Source organism: Sciurus vulgaris (assembly GCF_902686455.1).
Source record: "Sciurus vulgaris genome assembly, chromosome: 8".
In the NCBI taxonomy this organism is placed as follows: Eukaryota; Metazoa; Chordata; class Mammalia; order Rodentia; family Sciuridae; genus Sciurus; species Sciurus vulgaris.
Window position 1 is genome coordinate 123,189,714 of NC_136468.1, and position 24,857 is coordinate 123,214,570.

The 24,857-nt window shown below is 38.7% G+C and overlaps 1 protein-coding gene across 1 annotated transcript in view; it reads left to right on the forward strand.

Annotated features, from left to right (window-relative positions):
- Positions 1–11,323: 11,323 nt before the first annotated feature.
- The window catches only part of MAPK1 (mitogen-activated protein kinase 1), a 102,018-nt gene continuing 88,484 nt past the window's right edge, over positions 11,324–24,857 (forward strand). The window contains exon 1 of the mRNA XM_079152141.1: positions 11,324–11,666. Coding sequence (XP_079008267.1) covers positions 11,548–11,666 — 119 coding nt within the window. The 5' untranslated portion in view covers positions 11,324–11,547. The remainder of the gene's footprint in view (positions 11,667–24,857) is intronic.

Consider the following 24,857-nt stretch of genomic DNA (forward strand, 5'->3'; position numbering starts at 1 on the left):
CTGTCTGTTATTCATTCCTGTGTTCACTCCACTGTGATTTGAAAACACGCTTTGATTTATTTCAACCTTTTAAATTTTAGTAAGACTTGTGGCCTACTGTATGGCCTCTGCAGAAGAATGTTCCATCAGCACTTGGGAAGAATGTGTATTCTTCTGTTATTGTGTGGAGTGTTCTGTTTATGACTATTAAGAGTAATTGGTTTATAGTGTTGTTTAAGTTCATTATTACCTTATTGTTCATTGGTCTTATGTTTGGTTGTTTTTTCCATTATTGAAAGTGGGTACTGGGCTGGGGTTGTGGCTCGGGGTAGAGCGCTTGCTTTGCACGTGTGAGACACTGCATTCGATCCTTAGCACCACATAAAAAAATAAGTAAGATAAAGGTATTGTGTCCATCTACAGCTAAAAAATATATACTAAAAAGTCTTCAAAAAAAAAAAGAAGAAAGAAAGTGGGTACTAAAATCTCTTGACTATTGGTAGAACTATCTATTTCTCCCTTCAGTTCTGTCCATTTGCTTCATGGCTCCTTTGTTAGGTACATATATGTTTATAATTGTCATATATTATTAACAGAATATAATGTCTATCAATTTGTGATCATGTACAAGCACTCTGCTTTTGTACATCTCCATTTCTTCCTCTATTTTTGTATAAATTGAATTTTATACAGTATATAAAATGTATGTGTAAGTCTACATTTATATAAGCTTATTGTTATTGTTTTATACTTTTACCTTTTAAATCACATAAGAAAAACAGAGAACTTACAAACCAAATCAAAAGTACAATAATTTGGCCTTTACAATAATTTTGACCTATAAAATCACATATACTAGTGTTCTTTAATTTTTTCTTTATGCTTTTAAAATTTACCTTTAGCATTTCTGTTGATAATGAGCTCCCTTGGCTTTTATTTATCTTGAAATATCATAATTTTTTCTTTATTCTTTAGGAATAATTGCTGGTTATAGAATTCTTGTTTAACAATTGTTTTTCCTTTCAGAATTTTAAATACATCATTTCACTGCCTCTGGCCTTCATGGTTTTTAAACAAACAACAACAAAAAAAATCAGCTGTTAATTTTATTGAGAAACCCTTGTACATGATAAGTCACTCCTATCTTGTTGATTTAAAACCTCTCATTGTCTTTGAGTTTATACAGTCTGAATATACTGTGTCTTGGTTTAGATCTCTTTGAGGTTAGCCTGCTTGGAATTTGACTTTCTTAGATGTGTATCTTCACATATTTTTTAAAATCAGATTTTGGGGGGCTGGGGAGAGTGCTTGCCTTGCAAGCACAAGGCCCTGGGTTCGATCCCCAGCACCCCCCAAAAAAAATCATATTTGGGGAGTTTTTTCTCAAAATTTTTCCTGTTCCTTTCTCTCTCCCTTCTTATCCTTGGATTCCTATGAATATGTTGATCCACTTAATAAAATCCTACATTCTCCTAATTCTGTTTTCTGCCAGTTCAATTGTTTCTGTAGATGGACAGATTCCTGAAGCTTCCATTTCTACCATGTTTCCTGATTTTATCTCCTTCCAATTGATATTTTACAAAACTGCCAAAGTAATTAAATGGTGAAAGTATAGTGTTTTCAACATACAGTCTTAGAATGATTGAATCTCCATGGGTGAAAAAATGAACCTCAATCTAAGCCTCTTATCTCATGCAAAAATCACCTCAAAATGAATAAGAAGTTAGGTATGCTGGTGCACACTTAAAGTTCTGGCATTTGGGAGACAGAGGCAGGAGGATCACTTAAGCCCAGGAGTTCCATAACATAAGGAGACACTGTCTCAAAAAAAAAATTGGAATTACAAATGTAAAATGTTAAACTATAAAACTTATAGATGGAGACATAGGAGATTCCATCACATATGTCTACTAGGCAAGCACTCTGCCATTGAGCTATACTTCTAACTCTTAACTATATACCGGTTATTAGAATAGCTAAAATAAAAAATATTGGCAATGCCATGTGTTGGCCAGAAGTAACTCAAATACTTATATATTGCTAGTAGAAATGTGAAATACACAATCACACTGGAAAATAGTTTGGCAGTTTCTTATAAAGTTAAACATACACTTACCTTATTACCCAGCAATTCCACTCTTGGATGTTTGCTCTAAAAAAATGAAAACTATATGCACACCAAAACCTGCATAAAAATTTTCAGAGAAGCTCTATTCATAATTATTCCAAACCAGAAAAAGCAAATGTCCTTCCTCTGGTGAACAGATAAACAAAATGTGATATATCCATGTAATTGAATGGAATATTCTTTAACAATGAAAATATAAAAATAATTGATACACAAAACTTAGATGAATTTCAAAGGCAATATGTTGAGTGTGATAAGTCTGGAAGAAAAGGGTACAAACGTTATCTTATGAACTGTTTATGTCACACCAAAATTTGTACATGGAAGCCTGAATTGACAATATTATATATTAGGAGTAGAGACTTTTGGAGATGATTAGGTCATGAGGGTGGAGCCTTCATGAATGAAATACCACAGCCAACACCCTAGTAGCCTGAGGATGATGCCTCGTGTAGTTTGAATTTACGTGTTGGGGACTTAATCCCCAAATTCATCTATTGATGATATTTAGAGGTGGAGTCTTTGGAAAGCAATTAGGGTTAGATGAGGTCATAAGAATAGAGTCTTCTTAATGGGACTAGGGCTTTACAAGAAGAGGAAGAGAGATCTGAGCTGGCATGCTGCCCCTCCCTCTCTTACATGTGATGCCTTTTACCAAGTTGTGATGCAGTGAGGTATGCCCTCACCAGATTCCGCCCCTTGACCTTGGACTTCCTAGTCTCCAGAACTATAAGAAATAAAGTTATTTTCTTAACAAGTTACTCAATCTGTGGTATTATGTTATACTAATACAAAACTTTCTAAGACAATGCTAATGCATGGAAGAGGGTCGAACCTCAAAAACAGTGTGATTGTGTGCCATTATATATATATAAAAGCCATTATAATTGGAGTTAGATGAAATCTTAGGGTGGTTTTAATTTGCATTTCTCTAATTACTAGGGATGCTGAGCACTTTTTCATATATTTGTTGATCACCTGTATATCTTCTTCTGTGAAGTGTCTGCCCAAGAGAAAGTCCTTACTATTCATACCAATTTAGCTTGTCAGGGCCAAGACCAAGATAAGACAATTGAAATCCTAGGGCAGAATATTTAAACTCACTCTCAGATGCTAATGCTGCATTTGCATGACCTTGAGATTATCTTTCTAACTATTGTGCCCCAGGTACCTTGCTTGCCTCACCCTGGTCTTGGTCCTGCTTGATTTAGGGCTTTGGGTGCTTATAGCTAAAAGCTTCTAACTGGTAAAAGGAATTTAAGGAACACGCAGATAAGAGGGGACCCAAAAAAGGAGATAAAAAGCAGCTGCTCTGTTTGGGCTAGAGCAATATTATATAAAAATGGTGCTAGGGGCAGCCAGGCTTTAGCCTAATATTTAAAAAATTGTCCTCCAGCAGGGCACACCTATAATCCAGTGGCTCAGGAGGGTAAGGCAGGAGGACTGCATGTTCAAGACCATTCTCAGCAACTAAGTGAGACCCTAAGCAATTTAGTAAGAACCTGTCTCAAAATAAAATGAGCTAGGGATGTAGGACACTGGTGAAGTGCCCCTGGGTTCACTCTTTAGGCCAAAGGGAAAAAAAAAGAAGGAAAAAAATTATTGTCTTCCAACTTTGCAATAGTAGTTACAGTAGTTATTTAATTTTTATGGTTTTTCTAAAAAGTGTTATTCTATGGCTATTATCAAGAACACAAGCAATAATAATTGTTGGCATGGATGTGGGGGAAAAGGCACACTCATATATTGCTGGTGGAGTTGCAAATTGGTGCAGCCACTCTGGAAGACAGTATGGAGATTCCTCAGAAAACTTGGAATGGACTCACCATTTGACCAGCTATCCCACTCCTCAGTTTATACCCAAAGAACTTAAAATCAGCATACTACAGTGATGCAGCCACATCAATGTTCATAGCAGCCCAATCACAATAGCTAGATTGTGGAACCAACCTAGATTTCCTTCAGTTGATGAATGGATAAAGAAACTGTGGTATATGTACACAATGGAATATTACTCAGCCACAAAGAGGAATGAAATTATGGCATTTGCTGATAAATGGATGAAGTTGGAACATATCATGCTTAGTGAAATAGGCCAAGTCCAAAAAACCAAAGGCTGAATATTTTCTCTGATAAGTGAATGACAATATGTAACGAGGGGCGGGGGAGTGCAGGGGGAAGAGAAGAATGAAGAAACTTTGGATGGTGTAGAGGAAAATGGGGTGGAAGCGGGTGGAGGACAGAAAGAGAGTAGAATGAAACAGACAGTATTACCCTATGTATATGTATGATTACATGAATGGTGTGAATCTATATTATGTACAACCACAGAAATGAAAAGTTGTACCCCATTTGTGTACAACAAATCAAAATGCAGTCTGTAAAAACAAAAAAGATTTTAATAAAAAAGTAAATAAATAAATAAAAAGTGTTATTCTGTTCATTTTCCTTCCTTAACTGGAACATTATTTAGTAATACTCAAGTACTCAGTAAGATGTTTGCTGATTTTTAAAAAGTTTGATTATTTGCTAAATTGTGCTGTGATTAATGGATCAACTTTTGCTTATTTGAATTTATTAAAATTTATTGTGGTTTAGTGAAGAAAACAAATTTGAAAATGTTCCACGGACATTTAGGTATAGAATTCAGAATGTTTTTTGTGTCTTGTTAATTCTGCTGTGTAACTCATATTTATTTTTGTTTTTGTTTACTTTGTATGTCATAGTCCAATAGGGTGTATAATTCATTTTATTGTAACTGTTTCTATTTATCATAGTTATAAAGATTTTGTTTTTTTGGTTTGGGTTGCTATGTTATTTAGTGCATTTGTTTCACAGTACCTTTTAAAACAACAATATAGAGTTTGCCCTTTGATCTGATCTGAGATTTTCATATAGGAATTTAAGTTCTTTATATTTTTCTTATTTATTAACATTTGGCTCACTTGTTGCATATTGTCTAAACTTTATTGATCTAATTTACTGTTTGACATTGTTGTTTGATTCCTTGCTATTTCTTCTCCATTTATATCTGTGAGGAAAACATCTAATACACGTCCTGGTTCAAAACTTGACTTTTGCTGTATGGATTACTATTTTTTCCTTTTGTAATAATAGGTAAAATTTATATTATTAAACAATAATTTATAAGGTGTTCATAAAATTTATACTGAAAGTTTATATGAAATTATACTATTTCTAGAACAGCTTTTATCCTCTTTTTTGCTATGTAAAGACTTAATGTCTTGTCTTCTGCTCTCTTTCTTCTTCCCTGGATTTTACTGCATAATCTGAGGTTAAAACTTCTATTTAAAAAAAAAAAAAATCCTTTCTTGGGCTGGGGTTGTGGTTCAGTGGTAAAGAGTTTGCCTAGCCTGTGTGAAGCACTGGGTTCAATTCTCAGCACCATATAAAAATAAATAAATAAAAATAAAAGGTACTTGTCCTTCTATAACAAAAAAGTATTTTTAAAAATCATTTCTCCTTTTTCCTTTGCACTTTGTTACCATAGCAGCAATGATTATTTCAACTTATTGGTATCAAACAGTCTCTACTAAGTGGTGTCTTTATTCAGTTATCTATCTTCAGCTAGTTCCAAGGCTCATTGCCAGCTCTTTACTTTCATTTCATCATTCATGAGTTTCTGATTCATGTCTCAGTGATTTATTGAACAGTTCTGAGCATTTTTGCAGAAAAGAGAGTTAATAGGTAGTGTATTAGTCAGAACTCTAGTGGTTTCAAGTAATAGAAACCTAGCTCAAAGTAAAAAAGAGAAAGTCTTGACTCATCATCCTGTAAAGTTGAGTCTCTACCCAATACAGCTCTGACTTTGGCATCGGAAAATAGTTCCCATCTGTCAGTCCTGCTTTCCCGGTCTCACCCTCATACTCAAACAGCATTTCTCATGTCACAGCATGTTAGGGCCCAGGCTCACATTTGCTATCCTAGCAAATCCAGCAGAAAGGACCACTTCTTTCCCAGTTGTTTCTACAAAAGTCTGAGCTGAGAATCCTTGGCCTAGATCAGGTCTCATATCCATCCTTTGAACCAATGTCAGTGATTCTGATTGGAAAGCCCTGGGTCACATTTTACTCTTGGAAGGTGGGGCTAGAGTCACACCTTCAAAGGACAGGAGAATGTAGATGGGACGGTTCACTAAAGAAAAAGGGTTGTTGTCACCAGAAGTTGTTGATGCTGGGCAGGCAAAAAGAACAGAGGTCTATTGTTTTCCAATATTTTGCAAATCTGTGAATTGACATTCAAGTAGCCAGCTGGCCAGTCAAGCAGGGTCTTATGCTTAGTATGGTCTCAGAGTGTCCCAGAGCCTAGTTCTCAGCTTTGTACTTTCAGAAATGTGTTGTTGTCAGCGTGACTAGATGATTGTTCCCTCCAGGCCTGGCTCATGCTGCCCTGACTCAGCAGAGATTGATGAGCCTAAACTCAATCTTAGAATGAACAGTAATTGCCACAGGACCTGAATAAGACTGTCCACTGGTCAGGGCACTTTTCCTGTCAGAAAACTACAAGCAAAGCTAAACTCTAATCATAAGATTTCTTAATGTCCATGACACCAGGCCAGGGGAGTTCTTTGGAAAAAAAATGAGAGGTCAGATGCATCATGTCATGACAGTATTTTTTAGAAGAAAAATCATTTTATTCTAGTTAGCTCACTAACAATAATATCTTAGCAGCCTGTGCAGTCTTAAGTTCTATACCATCTCAATGAACTTCTATGCAGTAAGAATAGCCTCCTCCATTACAGTTCCAAAGCAAGGACATTTTTAATAACTGAGAAGTTTAATTGATGGCTTTATACTTTCACTCTTAATCACATTTTTTAAAAATATTTTTTAGTTGTCAATGGATCTTTTTATTTCATTTATTTATTTATATAAGGTACTGAGGACTGAACCCAGGGCCTCACACATGCCAGACAAGTGCTCTACCACTGAGCCACAACTCCAGTCCTCAATTATGTTTTTATTCTAATTTGACCATAAGCATCAGTTTTCCATTTCTTCAATTTGAACTTCTTGATTAGACTAATCACTTGCAAGTCTGAACTGTTTCCTCTAATAGAATTAGAGTCAAACTGTACTGCTGCTACTATTGTGCCAGTGGGATTCCCTAAGGCTCCAGGTAGGCAATGTCAGGCCTTAAGGGCTCATTATTTTTTCCTCCAATGAAGCTACCACTGCTAGCATGATCCAGTATAACCTGTGAGCAGAGCCCAGAGCCATTGCCACTATAGTGGTTACCACATGGGCCATCATCTCTGGCAGCAGGGATGCAGCAGTAGGTGAACCTACTTCATTGACAGTCCTGGCCCAGACACAGTTCTCATCTGAGGTGCTGAGCTGATCAGAAGGGCCATTCAAGAGGCACAGTTTTGACTTCTACCAAGTATCACAAGGGCACGGTGGTTCGGTATCTAAAAGTATGAAACTCTGCCAGTGTGGTAGTTTAAAAATGTCCACAAATGCTGGACAGATGGTGAGAAAACAGTTTACAGGGAAAGAGTACATGCTAAGACAAAAAGGAAAATTGAAAATAGTCTAGTCTGGTTTGTACATGGAAGGCAAGGAGGGGAAAAGAGATCAGTTTGGAAGGGTGTTCAGCAAAGGTCTCATTCCAAGTGTAATGTGGGACCACTGACTTGCTTTAAGAAAGGGAGGAATGGAGTTGGGGGTGTAGCTCAACGGTAGAGCACATGCTTAGTATGTGTGAGACACTGGGTATAATCTGCAGCACCAAAAAAAAAAAAAAAAAAAAAAAGGAAGGAGAGGAACAAGGAAATTATTTATATAAGGTACTGAGTTGTTATGCTATTATGAAAAGATTGATTTTGGTAGAAAAAAACAATTAATGACCTGCAACACTGAAAGCAGAGGAGTTAATGAAAGCAGAGGAGTTAATAAAGTCCATTGTGTGGTAGCTTCAATTAGTGAGTTGATGCAGCAGTAGACTTTAACCAACCAGAGTTGCAATGGGATGAAAGGCTATGTATAAAATAGTGCTTCTCGAAAACTAATATGCATATGAATCACCAGGGGATCTTGTTAAAATGCAGATCCTGATTCATGAAGTTTGAGATAGGGCCCTAGATACTGCATTTCTGATGAACTTTTAGATAATGCTGATGCTATTGGTATAGAGACCACACTATGAGTAGCAAAGATTTCTGTATTAAAGAAATAGAATTTACAGGAATTCGTGATCAGTTAGGTGAGAGGGATCAGAAATGAAGTAAAATGCATTGTCAGACAAGTGTTCTACCACTGAGCTATACCCCCAGCTTAAAATGTATTATTAGAAAATTAGAGCCAAATTTCCAGCTTGAGTATATTGGTGAAGGTTATGCTATCCACAGATACAAGATGTGGAAAAGGTTGGGATGGGGTAGATAATAAGAAATAACATTTATTGGGTACATAACATAGTATGTGCCAGGCTCTTCATATGTGTTGTTTTATTCATTCTGCACACACCAAATTTATGAGGTAGGTATTACTGTAATCCCCATCTTAGGTCTAGGGAAACTGAGGCCAAGGTAACATAGGTGGTAAGTAAATCAGCTGAGATTCAAACCCTCCCAGAAGTCTAAGCTCAAAACTCATGAAATTAACCATTGGCAGTTTGGGCATGTGGAGTTGATGCACCTGTGGGATGTTACATGGAGCTGTCCAGGGTACAGATAAATAAGCTAACCTGGAGTTCAACATATAGATTCTGAGCAACAGTTACAATAGGAGGAATTAAGGCATTAGAGTAAATGAAGTCATCCAAAGATGGTCACAACGTACTTCTTCAGCACGCTGTCAGTTGTTTCATTTTCCTTTTGCATTTATTTACTACAGAGAAGGAATTTGAGTCTATTTTTCATCTTTTAAAATAAATACTTTTTCCTTTATTGGATATTGTTTGTTTGTTTTTGGTACTGGGGGACAGGATCTTGATAAGTTGCTTAGGACCTCACTAAATTGCTAACGCTGACCTCAAACTTGAGATCCTCCTGCCTCAGCCTCCCAAGTTGCTACAATTACAGGCATACACCACCACACCCAATTTAGTTTGCCCTTTATGCCTAAAATTTACCAATTTACCAGTTTTTACAGGGTTTTTGCTTTTGGTACCGAGGTTTGAACCCAGGGATGCTCTACCCCCGAGTTACATCCCCAGCTCTTTATTTTATTTTTTTTATTTTTTTTTTTTTTTGCGGTACTGGGGATCGAACTCAGGGCCTTGTGCTTGTGAGGTAAGCACTCTACCAGCTGAGCTATCTCCCCAGCCCCATCCCAGCTCTTTAATTGTAAGACAGGGTCTAAGTTGCCCAGGCTGGCCTCAAACTTGAGATCCTTCTGCTTTGGCTTCCTGGCACTTGGATTATAGGCATGGTCATGGTGCCCCTACTTCCAGATTGTGTCTTTAAGTTGGTTTTGCTTATTTATTTTTCTGGATCCTAGTGAACCGAACCCATTTAATTTTCCACCTCCACTTCAGATCTTTTCTATAAGTCTTCTTCCATTATAATTTTGATTCCTACTTGCAATTGGTTTACTGTTTTCCTTTGGGGGATACCTATAATTTGAATTCCCATGATCATCTCCAACTTCATCATCTTCTCTCTTTAAGAATTCCATCATTTTGTTCTATACTCTTGAAGTTTTTCTCATGTACATCTTCTACATTGCTTATTTACTTTTCTGTATCATAAAGTCTGCTTTTTACTGCTTCGACTTTTGCTTTTACCTTATTATGGTTTTAATTTCATGGTATTCTCCATTTATTTTGGTCTTTAAAGAAAGACACAATATCCTCTTTTAGTAGAGAATAAGGATTTGGTGTTTTCTAAAATTAGGTTTCACCTCACCTCATGGGATATATGTATGTGTGTGGGTATGTATGTGCATATAATTTTTATTTTTATTTTTTTACCAGGGATTGAACCTAGGGGCTACAGGTGTTTAGCCACTGAATTTCAACCCCAGCCTTTTTAAAAAAAAAAAAAAAAAAAAAAAAGAGTCTTGCTAAGTTGCTGAGGCTAACTTTGAATTTGAAGTCCTCCTGCCTCCCCTGGTTGGGATTACAGTTCTGCACCCCCTGCCCCGCCAAAATATATTTTGAAGGAGTTAATTTTTGGCTCTAGTGCTTTGTTTTCTCATGTGACACATTCCCCCCACCAACACACACAGGTTTGTTGTGGTTTTTTTGGTGCTGGGCACCAAACCTAGGACCCCTAACATGCTGAACACCCACTCTCCCATTCAGTTGCACTCCAGTTCCACACACTGGGTTTTTTAAGGACTTGTTTATTTTCTTTGTTAATGCCTGAAAGTTCAGAGCTGATGGCTTTGAAAATCTCCCAGTTGGCAAAGAGGATGAGAAGTCAGCCACTCCTACTTCACCCTCCAGAGATAGCAAGGAAATGGTGCAGAGGCTCCACGACTAGCTAGTTTTTCCTAAATCTTGATGTTTCCGTTTTAGTGATTACACGTTTGTGTTTATTTTTCATTATGTCTAAGTTTCTGTTCATCTGTACTAATCTGGGTCTAAGTCTGTGCTGTCTTTCTAAAGTGTATCAACTTACTACTCACTAACTCCTTACTGTTTTGTATATCTTCAAAATACTTACAGCTTGAGTATTATATTCCTGTGTCTCCTCTCTCTAGACGGTAACTTCCAAAGGATGTATCCCTAAAAACATGGTATGCGCTCGACAAATATCTGAACAAACCTCTGATTAGTAGGTCCACTTAGTCGCTCATTTTGGTCTCTACATTTGTGTCTCACACTTTCTCGGTATGCAAATGTCTGTCTTGGTCATGCTTTCGGGTTTCTGTCCTGATCCAGAGGTCTAAGTTCATCGCTGTGTAAGACGTGGATTTGCAGAGGTCCCAGTGACTAGTGTGTAGTGCGTCCTAGCGTCCAACGTGCAGTTCCAAGTTCCTCTGGCTCTGTCATAATTCCTTTCCGGGGTTCGCACTGCCTCTCGTTGTCTCTGCTGGTGGGCTATGTCACGATGCTTCAGCCTCCTTCCGAGGCTCCATAGCGAACACACGTGACCCGGCCGCCGCCGCCCGCCGCCTGCAGCCCTGCTCCGCCCTGTGCTCGGCTCTTCCGCCGGTCCGCGTGACCCCGCCCTCGCTCGTCATGAGCCAATCCTCGAGCACGTCGCTTGTCTCCTCCCCGGCGCCCTCCTCGGCGCGCGCCCCTCCCTCCGCCCGCCCGCCGGCCCGCCCGTCAGTCAGGCAGGCAGTCGGTCCGAGCGGTCGTAGTCTCTCCAGTTCTCTTGAGCGTCGTTGTCCTTCTTTCTTGGTCAGCAACAGCGGCTGCACCGGAGGCGGCGCAGTCCCTTCGGGAGGCGCGACAGGGCCTAAGCAGCGACAGCGGAGCGTCGAGCCGAGCGCAGCTGAGGCGGCGGCGGCGGCCCGGCAGCCAACATGGCGGCGGCGGCGGCGGCGGGCGCGGGCCCGGAGATGGTCCGCGGGCAGGTGTTCGACGTGGGGCCCCGCTACACCAACCTCTCCTACATCGGCGAGGGCGCCTACGGCATGGTGTGGTGAGTGGCCGCGCCCGCCCGCAGCTCCGGCCGCGCCGGGACACACCACGCCTAGGGCTCTCGCGGACGCAGCCTCGGCCTCACCCGCGCCTCGGCCTCCCGCGCTGCGACCCTGACCCCAGACTCTTGTTCCGCGCAACGGGGTTTTTGCGAGGGGGTCCCCGGGGGTGGTCAAGATTTAGGTGTTGTTTGGGGGTCTTCCGGGGACTGCCCACTCGCAGTTGGGGCGGAGGACTCGGGGCGGAGGCTAAGGAGACCCCCGGACTGGGTCGCAAGCGCGGACTTTTTAAGCCTGGCCCCCGGGGAAGGGAACCTCGGCACCCCTTGTGTCCTGTCAAGTGTGATGGCCTTATTTTTGACGTTCGATTGTAAACCGTAGGATGCCATTAGATGCTCGTCGATAGTGGCGGCGGTGTTCTTGAAAGCCGTTCGCTTCGCTTCGGCGTATGTGTAAGACACTGGAATAATTTTCTCCTCCCATCTGTTTACCGTGAACAGCTTTCATTAAGTATCTCCAGTGATGCTAATGGTGCTTTCCTGTACAAGCTTTCTAAAAAGCATTAGTGACACCAGTGTTGGTTGTGAAATATTTCAACCTTGAAGTCTTTAAATGAATTTTAATATTGTACTGTTTGCGTTTCAGGAAGGATAAGCCAGCATCACTTTCTTAACTTACTAAAGATCTGTTGAGTTGGGCCTAATTTGACTCCCCTTTCCTTACTCTAAGTGAGCACTCTTAACAGCATAAATGCATCCAGACTTTTTAGCTCAGTTATTATTTCCTGTTAATGTTTTTAGTGGTCAGTATATATGCATCCTAAATGGAATTCTTGCACAGTCACATTCAGACTCTCTCATCTTGATCCAGATTCCTCAGAAATGTTCTTGGAATGATGGTGGCGGTATTGTTTTTATTATAATGAGCTAACTGTAGTGTTTTGTGCTAATAACTTGTGGAAGTAGATTCTCTTACACCTAAATCTTGTGTCTCTTTTGTGTTTCCTTTTGTGTTTACTTCCTAAATTAGTTTAGGAAGTAAGCTAATTTATTGACTGCATCATGGCGGGTACTGTGCTACCTTCATTATTTAATTTTATCTGGCTAGCCACCTTGTGGAAGGAAGAAAGTGGTATTCCTCTTTCAGGTAAGGGAGTATTTCTAGGTGAAGTCAATTCCCAAGGTCACAGACCTAGAGTCAGGTTTAAAATTATATACTGATATCCTATTTCAAATGCTGCAGCTCTTTTCATTATACCCAGCTTTCCTTAGTGTTACTAAGAATTCAGAAGTTTACCATATTTTACTGTTATGAGCAAGTCTTTTTTTTAGAAATGCATTCAAATTTGAATGGCTATAATTTTAGAAATGCCAAGAAGGGCATGTCTTAACTACGTAGACTAACATTCTTTTAAAAAAAATACTATGAATATTTTCATTTTCTTTAGAAGCAAATGCATTGCAGTGTACAATTGTGAAAATTAACTTGAACTCACAGGCTGAGCAGCCAAAAGAGACATTAAATTAGGTCAGACCATAAACAAATAAGGTCCTGAAACTAGTGGAAAGAAAGTACTGCCTGAAGCATCACTTCTGTCATATCTCATTGTTCTTGCACCAGCTGTAAGTGTGCTAATAAATACATCATTAATAGAGGGTCACAGTTGCCCCTTACATCCTTTGATCTCTTTCTAAAAATAAAATTATTTGAAATATGGTCTGAAAAAAATCATTAGAAGATGTCAGTTTAAAGTCTCTCCTACCGGCATCATGAGATACAAGTCTGAAGATTATTTAGATCTGGGAGCTCTTTCACTCACTGTTGTAGATTTATTTGACCTAAGTCTCCAGTTGAAATGCCAAGTCCTTTTACTGTTTTTTTTCCTTTTCATAAGTAAAATACAGATATAATTGGAATTTGAATCCTGGACCCAGATGATAGCCTTTTATTTTCAGATTGAAAATACATCTTAATATTAGTTGAATCATCTACATTACACATTACCTTTACATATATATATATATGTGTAATATGTATGTATGTATTTTTTGTTTTGTTTTATTTTTAGTTGTAGGTGGACACAATACCTTTATTTTATTTTTAGTGTGGTACTAAGGATCAAACCCAGGTCCTCAGCGCATGCCAGGCGAGTGCTTTACCACTAAGCCATACATTATCTTTTGATCAATGTTGATTAACAAGTGTTGGATTTATAGAGAGCTTCTTGGCTGAAATGTTAATATTTGAGTAATGATCTCTTTAAAAATTTAATACTTCCAGAAGAATTTAGGGATTTCCAGCTATTTTTTTTTTTTTTAGCAATTTAAAAAAAATTTCTGAATCAGTTCATTAGGAATTGCAGCAATTTTGTTCATGTTCCTTTCCTAATCATTATATGGAGGATAAAAAAATGAAGAGGGCTTTGAGTAGGGCCTTTAAGAGTGGGTGTGATTTTGATAGATAATAGGAGCAAGTGACAGCTTGAGCTGTGAAATATAATCCTGGAAAAGTACTTAGGTGACAAACTGTAGAGGATTCTTAATGGCAAATCCGAGTTTGACTATATTTGTGCAGTGGAGAGGCATTAACACTTTTGAAATGTAGTCACATGGTCAGTTTTGAAATTTGCAGGGAAGATGAATTAATACTGGTGAAAATGATAGGAAAAAGAATTGGAATGGTGACCATTGAAACTATCTAAAGGAATAGCGATCCCGTGGCAGAAGGAATTAAGGGGTCTTGGATAGATGGCATCAGTCATAGTAGCTCTTATGGAAGAATGGTAGAAAGACTTATAATCATGGCAAGTATGGGTAGGAGCAAAAGAAATGAGACTTAAAAGGATGAGAGACCAAGAAAGGTGGGGTTTGGATTTCAGAGATTTCTGTGAGAGAATGAGACAAGGAATGAGAATGAGACGATTGATTATGGGTAAAGGTGTTAATTGCAAGACTGTCTTGGGAACCTGGAAGGATGGAGGTGCCATTATCCAAGAGAGGAAGTACTGGAGGCAGAGCAGATTTATCTGGGAGAAGTAGTAAATTTTGATGTAGGTTTAAGATAGTGATCCTTACAGCCCATTCAGGCTATATGAAAAACATCTTGAAATTTTTAACAGCGATGCAGGAACTGGAGATGAAATTTTGTATATAGCGAATGATAGCTCAAATCTTGAGTGGAGGAGCATAGATTCTTTTTTGGGGTCATTGATTAGATAAAATTGCAAGCATATGTTCTTTTTGGTGTATGACCTATATATACTCAGTAGATTTTCAGAGGGGTTCATTATCCCAGGAAGGTTAAGAATCCTGAGGTAGAACAGATGGACCAAAGAATTTACTCTAGTATACAAATACTTCAAGAAGCAGATAAAAGGGCTGGGGATATAGTTCAGTTGGTTGAGTGCTTGCCTCTCAAGCACAAAGCCCTGGGTTCAAATCCCCAGTACCGCAAAAAAAAAAAAAAAAGAAGCAGATAAAAGAAGAGGAACCCGAGGACTGGTGAAATGTGTAAGAAAAGACTGGTAGGATTAAGAGAGAAGAAATGGAAGATATATGCTTGATTGTCTTGTTATCTGAGATAAAAAAATCATTATTTTGGAGTAGATGAGTTTGAAATACTGTTTCTGAATGTGACAGAGATGGGGTCATCTCCATGGAGCTGTTAATTTAATCCTTGTGAGTGGATAATATGAGAAAAGATCTGAGAACTGATCCAAAGAAATGCCTGCCTCTAGGTGTCAATAGATGGCAAGTTACAGAAGAGGACAGAAAAATGTCTGAGAGATCAAAGAACCAGCCAAGAGTGCATATTATCAAAGGAACCCAGAGAGTCAGTGGTCATTGCAGTATTGGTATTGAACACCGCAGAGGACAAAAATAATGCATCTGAAGACAAACTATTTGTTGATTTTTCCACTCCTCTTTTTGAAAATGTAAAAGAGTGGGCTCAGTGGCACACGTCTGCAGTCTGGGCTTCTGAGGATATTGAGGTAGGATTCCAAGTTCAAAGTCAGCCTGGGTGATAAAATAAATAATGGTTTGGGTTTTAGCTAAAGTGGTAAAGTGCCCTGGGTTCAATGCCTAATACTTCAAAAATAAAAGGATGATTTCAACTAAAATTTTATTATGGTCACATTCCTGATGGTATGGTACTCTGTCTTACTGAGGTTTTATGATTATAGGAGTCTAGTAGAAGTACTGTACCATTCATTCTGCAATTTCTGTTTTGTTTTTAAACATGCATTGTTTAATCCTCTTAACCACACTTCAAAGGGGATTGCTCTTTTTTTTTTTTTTTTTTTAATCAGTAAGGAAACTTGACAGTTTAGTTATCTTGCCCAAAGATGCACAGCTAGGAAATAACAGGACAACTCATTCTGTCTGGTTCCTAAAAAATAAAGATTAAAGTAGAAGAATGAGGGTGTAGTTCAGTGTACAGCACTTGCCTAGCATGTGCAAGTTCTCAGTTTGATCTTGGCACCTCAAAAAAAATTAGAGTTGAAAAAGTATATGGTTTTAACAACAGAAAATATCTTTTGCCTACTTTCACTTGTATCACTTTTTACCTTTCCATTCATGGAAAGCCAGATGTGGTGGCAAACACTCATAAACCCAGCTACTCAAGAGGCTGAGGGAGGAGAATGGCAAGTTCAAGGCCAATCTATGCAACTTGGCAAGACCCTTTCCCAAAATTAAAAAAAAAAAAAAAAAATTTTCTTGCAAGGCCATTTACTCAAAATATTTATTGAGTACTTATTGTGCCAGGATTCACTTGGTCTATGCACTTGACTAACTTAATCCAAATAGTGGAATGAGGTTGTTGGGCAGTAATACAGAGACTATACCACCACTATGTGGGATGGAATATGAAACGTTGGGAGGAAAAGAAGGCCTGAGTGACATGGGACTAGGCTTTTTATGTGGCCTTACACACTTCTGAGCTTGGTATTGATGTATGAATTGGGAGTTTGCCTTCAGAAGTACTTTTTAGGCAGAAGGAAATATACATGGAAAGACACAGAAGTCTGAAAACATCACATGAGGTCAAGAAAACCACACATTGTTTGGGGTGACTTTGGGAGAAGGCTAGAGTTGAGAGAGTTGGGGTGGGCAAGACCAAATTCTGAAGAGCAATGTTTGTTAAAGAGTTTGATCTTGATTTTGTAAGTGTTTGGAAGTCATTAAAGCATGGCCCTCTTTTCGCTAGTTCTTATCAACTTGGTTAGTTGTATTTCCCTCACTTTGCTTCTCTTATGTTTTCTACCTGTGTGCCTGCTTGCTTCTTTTTTTTTGCATATTGGTCTTGGGGTGATTTCACCCACCTTCTCCTGGGGGGTTTGGAAATGCAGAGGGCTTTTTTGTTGTCAAATTTTTGGTGAGGATATTGGCCTTTTCTGTGTGTGATGAGGGCAAACATTCTAAATGATCTACACTTCATGGTACAGTCCCTCCACTGGAGAACAGTACTGCCAGAATGCCAGTAGTATACCTCTCCAAACCTAAGAAATGTTGGGTCATGTTTAAGTTGTGCCTTCTGCTAAGACTCTTCGCAATGAACTTTGCCTTATTGCTCCCTACTGTTGCCCTCCCTTCCACCCTGAAACTGCTGGGTTTTGTGTCACCTATTTGAAAGGCAGAAGCAACAGTAGTATATATCTCTATTGGTGACAGAAAGCTCTTGTACCCTTTTTGGAGCAGAAAATAAAGAGACCAATTGACATGAATAGCGGGAAATCTAGTGTTTCTGAACAGAGCTTAGAGTGCAAATAAAACTAAGAAAAAAATTAACTTTGATATTAATAGTATCTCTAATAATGTGCTTCTGGTAGTTAACTGTTACATTTTTCCCATGAATTTAATTTGTGTATTCTCAGTTCTCAGGTATTATAAAAAGATTGTTAAGAAAGCATCCAAGTTGAGTTCTTCCATGAACCAAAATTTATGCCTCACCTTGCAAACACTAGTACTTAACAGTTGATTTAAAAAACAGTTGATTTTCCAATAAACATATAGAACTCCCTTCATCTAGCCTACTTGTTCCTTCTACCTGCCAAACCTGGACTACTGTTTCTTCCCTTTTGCTTCTTTTTTCTCATACATGTTCTGGAGCTTCCACCCTAAGAGGTATCTATGAGCACATTTAGTAACTGCACTGTCTCTGCTTCTACTAGGAAAGGCTACCTACCTTCGCTTTGAGTTGGCCCACACTGTACCAGGAGGAAGAGAGATACGAGGGGAATTCTGAACCCAGGCTTTCTGGAATCTGAGCAGAACCACAAAAGGAGAAAGCTAGAGGCAGATCAGCAAATTTATGGGTTCATGCTTTATCAACTAAAAATGAAAGAATTGGGTTCTGTCTGGTTTTTAAACAACCTCTGAGGGGTTTCAGGCCTTCCCCTAAATGGGGACATTTCATGTACAGCATACTCTTTCCTCATTGAAGCATCTCTGCATTTTTCTTTCCTTATTTTTTCTTTTCTTATTCTCTTCTTCCCCTTCCTTTCTCTTTCTTTCCTTTCATTCATTGATCACTTTCACATATATACTTATAGGATCAGCAGGGTGAGATTCCATTTGAGAACAGGATTCAGTTGCTCTAAAAGCATTAGGAAACCAACAGTATAGATACTCTCTAAGGTCCGTCTCAGGTTCTCAGTCTTAGGGCAGACTCTTGGTTTGGAACTAGAGTCCAGTAAGAGCTGGGAAATGGTGTGGGGATAGTGGGGTGGTCTGTGTGGGATATTCCATGACCAAACTTGTCTTGCTTTAGGTTATTTGACATTCATCCTCATCCTCATCTTTGAGGTTTTTTTTTTCTTTTTCTTTTTCTTCATAGATGAGGAAACCAGATCTTAGGTAACATGTCCTTGGTTCATAGCTGACAGATATATAGTAGAACTGAAATTTGTCTGGACCCCAAAGCCTGTGGGTTTTTTTTTTTTTTTTTTTTTTTTTTTTTTTTTTTTTTTTTTTATGACTATACACTTTATACACTTTCCTTTGTTATACTAAGCTATTGGGAAATATGCTTCCTACAGCCTGGGTTTCTGAATGCATTGGCAATGAAGTATGAAATGATTTATTTATTTATTTTATGTGATGCTGAGTATCAAACCCAGTGCCTCACACATGCTGAGCCACAACCCTAGCCCTGAAATGATTTTCATAGTCCACTTGTTCCTGAAGAGGAGGTTGGAAGAGTAAAACTGTATAACCATAGGAAGGTATGTTAAAGCAATTTAGTATTTATCAGAAGAGTAATATTAATTTCTTCTCACCCCTCCTACTTACCTCCAGTAGTTTCTTGATTTTGAATCATTTGCTAAATATTAAACATGTACTTGACTTCTGTGCTAGGTGGTAGGAACAAAGTGGTAAACAGATGTGGTTCTTATTCTTTGGCATGTACAGTCCAGTAGGGAAGTTATAACAAACTGAGAATGATGAGGTGTGCAGTGCTACCAGAGGATATAAAAGGTGATGCCAAGGTACTCTTGAATAGTCAGGGGGATTTACTGGAGAAAGGGCTTTTTAAGCTGGGACCTAAAGGTTGACTTGGCACTAGCTGGATAAAAGATAAAGTCGGGTGCTAGAGTGTTTTAGACACTAACTTATAGAGAATGGATTGTAGAGAATGAGGAGTTTATAATTAAGATCTAGGCTTTTGGCTGGGGGTTTATAGCTCAATAGTGGAGCACTTGCCTAGCTCTCATCAGACCCTGAGTTTGGGGGCCGAGGAAGAGCTGGTCCTTTCTTTATTTTACTAACAAGGATAGGATAGGACAGTTCAATTTTCAGGTAAGATTTGGAACTAGGTACTAGAAAATAGGCCTCGGCAGCCACATCCCTCTTTATAATTAAAAATCTCCTTGTGCCCTGCATCTGTGCAGGGCTGCCTTACCCCAACCCCCTTTTACTACTTCCTCATGCTCTTGGCAGAAGAGAGTTGACCCTTGTTTCCCGAAGGTATGTGTCTTCATTTACTTGAGAAGCAGGCTGAGAATATTCTATGTCTGATTTCTGGTGGAGAGAATCTGAACTGACTTAGGAAAGTGTCCACCTCTTGTTTGAGGCCCAAGGGAGGGGAGGGTCATTGAATAAGGTGGGACATCTCTAAGATCTAGAGGTGAAGTGGAGGTGTTCAAAAGAGGTCCCTGGTTGACCGCTGATTTGCCAGGTTAAAATTTTTGGTGCTGTTGCCCTTGCTCTTTCCTAGGCTGAAACTGTTCACTACTGTTAGACCTGAGGGGAAGGGAAAGAGAGGAGACAGATGTCTTTAAAATAGGTGAAGGGCTTTGGATTACTTTTAGGGCTATTTTGCCTTGTCTCTGGCAGTATAGGGTTGCACTAAAACTAGGTGGTGTCTTTAAAATAAAATTTAGTACTTCTTTGTGGTAGGTCCTAGCGATTGAGCCCAGGGATATTTAATCACTGAGCTACATCCCAGCCCCTTTTATTTTGAGACTGGGTCTTGCTAAGTTATTGAGGCTGGCCTTGAACTTGGATTCTTCCTGCCACAGCCTCCTGAGCTGCTGGGATTTACGTATGGTAGACTGCAACCCCCCCTCCCCCAACATGCATACATATATGAACATGAGACATACAACTGATCCTCTGAATCTATGGGTTTCACATCCATGAATTTAATCAATTGTAAATCAAAAATAGATTTTTTAAAAATTGCACCTGCACTGAACATACAGACTTTTTCCTTCTTGTTATTTCCTAAATGATGCAATATAACAACTCTCTTCATGATATTTACATGGTGTTAGGTATTATAAGTAATCTAGAGGGAGAATGTATAAGGTTACATGCCATTTTATATAAAGAACTTGAGCATCCATGAATTTTAGTATCTTCAGGCAATCCTGGCAATCCTGGAACCCCTTAGAGATTGTTTTGTTTTTTTTTTTTTTTTTTTTTGCGGTACTGGGGATCGAACTCAGTGCCTTGTGCTTGCGAGGCAAGCACTCTACCAGCTGAGCTATCTCCCCAGCCCCCCTCAGAGATTCTAAGGATGGACTGTATCTTTGTTGTCAGCCTTAACTGTGAACACCTAAGAATTCGCCACCCACTGAGTGACTTGACCAGATTTTCTTAGACCAGTGTTCCTGATTCCTGGCCATAGCCCTCACACCAGGATTTTATTTTTCTGATATCTGTACAGTGGAAGTGGAGACTAACATGGATGTGGCAAACTAGCCAATCTAATGCTTTTTTCCTCATTTATGGAAAAGGAGTATAGTGACATAACACCTCATAGTGTTGTATGAGGTATAAATGAGAGAATGTTAGTGAAGTGCTGAGCACTGAATACCTCCAGTTGTTTGAAGTGCTCTGGATACATTAGTGAACAATAAGCCTAGCCTTTGGGATGCCTGGTTGAGTGGGAGTGGTTTAAAGAGAGGGTTGGAAAGACTTGGTCAGTGTTGGCTTTAAGTTCCTTCTAATGAATTTCCCTTTATTTCTCTTTGTAGCATTTGTCACAAACACAGCTCTAAAATACTCTTTGAAGTCATGTAATTTTAAATAGCTTCCCTGTTCTATTTGTTTGCATTTGGGCACCTAGAAACTAAAAATGTGGCTTATGCACAAACCTAATTTTTAAGAACTTGCTCTTTCTATTGTTAAATAGACATGAAGCCCCTTTGAACAGTTTTTATAGTGAACAGACCATATTTGTTGTCCTTTTTTCTTAAGTTTTCTAAAATCTTTAGAATTTGAGGCCATGTCATGACTGCCCGCACCCCCCCGCCATTTAAAAATCACATTCTATTTTAAAATATGGAACAGTGATTGACAAATAAAAACCTGGTGGGACATCCTAACCAAGAAAATTAGTTTCTTCTCAATCATTTGGGATCTTCTATATAAGTTAGACTTTATCACTCAGTTTTGCTGATTATTTCAGTTACTAGCATTGACAGGTTTGTGTCCAAACCCACATGCTGGAGGGATGGCTGATATGAGACTCAACTGAGGGAGCAGGTGAATTGAGAGACTGTGAAGACTGCAGCTCCTACCAGATGTCAGGGTCCTACATTTTGCAGTTTGAACCTTAATTTGGGTTAACCAGGTCTTTTTAAGATACTCATATTCTCATAAGATGAAGCCTCACCTCTTTATACTACCTTTTTTTTTTTTTTAATTTAAAACTGACCCAAACAATAATAAAAGGAGGCTGTCTCTAACCTTTTACCTTTTAGTTTAAAACATTATACCATAAGATTATGTTCAAGTCAATGTTTTTGGGAAATTTAGTTATGGAACCAGTTTTTAGAACATTACCATCATTCCAAAGAAGTTCGCTCTTGCTGTTTGTAATCCGTTCTACCCCACTCCAACAATTCCAATGTTTTCTGTTTTCCCTATTCTAGAATTTTCATGAAAATGGAATCATGCAAAATGTAGTTTTTTTAATCTGGTGTTTTGTTCACTTAAATGTTGTATTCATTTATGTTGTTGACTGGATCAGTGTTTCCTTGCTTTTGGTCATCAAATAGTAATTAGTTGAATGGATATATCAGATAATGGGCATTTGGGATGTTTCCAGTTATTGACTGTTAGGAACAATGTTACCGTGAACATTCATTTATAAGTGTGGGCATACGTTTTCATTTCTCTTGGGTAGATAACTAGGAGTGTAGTTGCTGGGTTAAAGTGTAGTGATGTTTGTATGTTTTTTTAGGAGAATAATGAACTGATTTTCCTTTAAATCATAATACATAATAAGGCTGTAAGTTAATTCAGTAAACAAAGATTTTGCACTGGTTACTGCAGAAGGCACTGAGAGTTGGTAAAAAAAAAAAAAAAAAAAAAAAAAAAAAAAAAATGTTACTCCCAACCCTTAAGTGAATGAAGGCATATTTTAAGGTTTTACTTAGTGGTCGATGCTACGAAGAAAACTAAAAGGGTAAGGGTATAAAGCAGGAAGGGAGATAACTTTTTTTCTGTAATAAATTAGTTTAAAATGTTTTTAACATTATAGTTCCCCCCTTCAATTTTAAATGTATAGAAATGTTGTAAGGACAGTACAAAAGTTTGAGGGTCATCCCTCCCAAACAAATTGTTTATACAGTACACCACCTAACCTGTTTTTTTTTTGGGGGGGGGGGGCGGATACCAGGGATTGAACTCAGGGACACTCGACCACTGAGCCACATCCCCAGTCCTATTTTGTATTTTATTTAGAGACAGGGTCTCATTGAGCATTGAGTTGCTTAGCGGCTAGCTTTGAGCATGCAGTCCTCCTGCCTCAGCCTCCCAGTCTACTGAGTTTAGGGACATTCACCACCACCCCACTGCATCTGAACACTTGCATAGCAAGGAGATCCTGCATAACCATAACACAGCCATCACCATCAGGACATTAACAGTGACATTACTACTGTTTGCTCTTCTAACTCTGTTGAATAATCATGTTATGTTTAATTTTGTGTTCTTTGTTCTCCTTCAATCTGGAGCAGTTTCAGACTTCCTTTGGCTTTAATAGTCTTGACACTTTTGAAAATTGCTGTTTTTAATTTTTAAAAAACCACCAAGTTGTTTTCCAAAGTAGCTGTACCATTTTGCATTTCTGTCAGTAGTGTATGGAGGGTTCCAGTTTTTCAACACGTCCCTCCATCCCCTTTTGAGACAGGGCCTCTCTAAATTACTCAGGCTAGCCTGGACCTTGGTGATCATCGTGCCTTAGCCTCCTAAGTACCTGGGATTAGGCATGCGCTGCCATATTTGGCTTTATCTCTTATTTGAAGTGTCTAGTCGTATCTTCTGCTACTTTTCAAAGACCTCTTCCATTTGATTTTGAATATAGTTCAGCTCTTATTAGGTTTCCCTTGAGAAGAGGGACAACCAAGAGTTTGATGTATAATCCAAATCAAATCATGAAGCAATGTTGGACAGATTCTAATTTAGGGATATTCTAAAAAATAACTGGTTTATAATCCTCAAAAAAAAAAAAGTCAAGGTCATTAAATTCAAGAAACAATTGAGGAATTGTTCCACACTGAAGGATTCTAAAGAGATGTGACTACTTCATGAAATACATGATTCTTGCCAGGCACAGTGGCGCATGTCTATAATCCCAGCAACTTGAGAGGCTGAGGCAGGAGGATCCCAGGTTCAAAGCCAGCCTCTGCAATTTAGCAAGACCTTGTCTCAATGAAAAATAGAAAGATCTGGGGATGTGACTCAGTGGTTAAGCAACCCAGGGTTCAATTCCTGGTACCAAAAATAAGAAAAAAAAAAAAAAAATACATGAGATTGAATTGGCACAGTTGGGTGAAACTTAAGACTTGGCATCTAATGATTAGATCGTAGTAATATGTATATGTTAATGAGTCTGATGATGCATTAATGTAGGAAAATGGTTTGTAGGAAATGCACGCTGAAGTAGTAGATAGTGAGACTTCATATTGGCAGACTCACTTTGAAGAGCTTTTTTGTAATTTTAGTTTGAGATTTAATTCTTTTTTCATTAGAGTTGTTGGTGAATCCCTTTCAGGAAGTTTCTTACATGAGGATATACTGAAATTTGAGGGGATTCATGAAAGGCAGCTTTCAACTAACTGAAGGAGCACTAACCTGAAAGTCAGGAGACTCCAGTGTTGGCCCTTGCTGCGGTTAACACATTGCATGGGTTTATGCTAATCTCTTTTCTTCTGCAGGTTTTCGTTTTTCTCATCTGTAAAAAGTAAGGGATTAGGATAGTATCAAGGGTCCTTTCCAGCTCTAATATTGTCATAGGCCTTGGGGACATTACATAAAATTAGTACACGCACACAAGAAGAGGACTTAAGTATGGATTTTTTTCCCTCATATGGAGAGCCATCTGTTTTGGTGAAGTTTACCTTAGAAATCTCTAGATAAAACTGGGCTTAGTGATGCATGCCTGTAATTCCAGTGACTTGGAAAGCTGAGGCAGCAAGGGCACAAGTTCAAGGCCAATCTCAGCAACTTAATGAGACCCTAAGCAACTTACTGAGACTGTCTCAAAATCAAAAGGGATAAATGGTAAAGTGCCCCTGGATTCAGTCCCCTTTACCAAAAATGCATAAATAAGTAAATAAAGTTGGAACTTCTAATACTGGATGAGAGTAGTAATTTACCTCAATTATTTATTCACCTTATTTGGAGAGTTTTTACCTAGTGACTGGAATGAATGGTAATGCTGCCATATTGGGAAAAGTG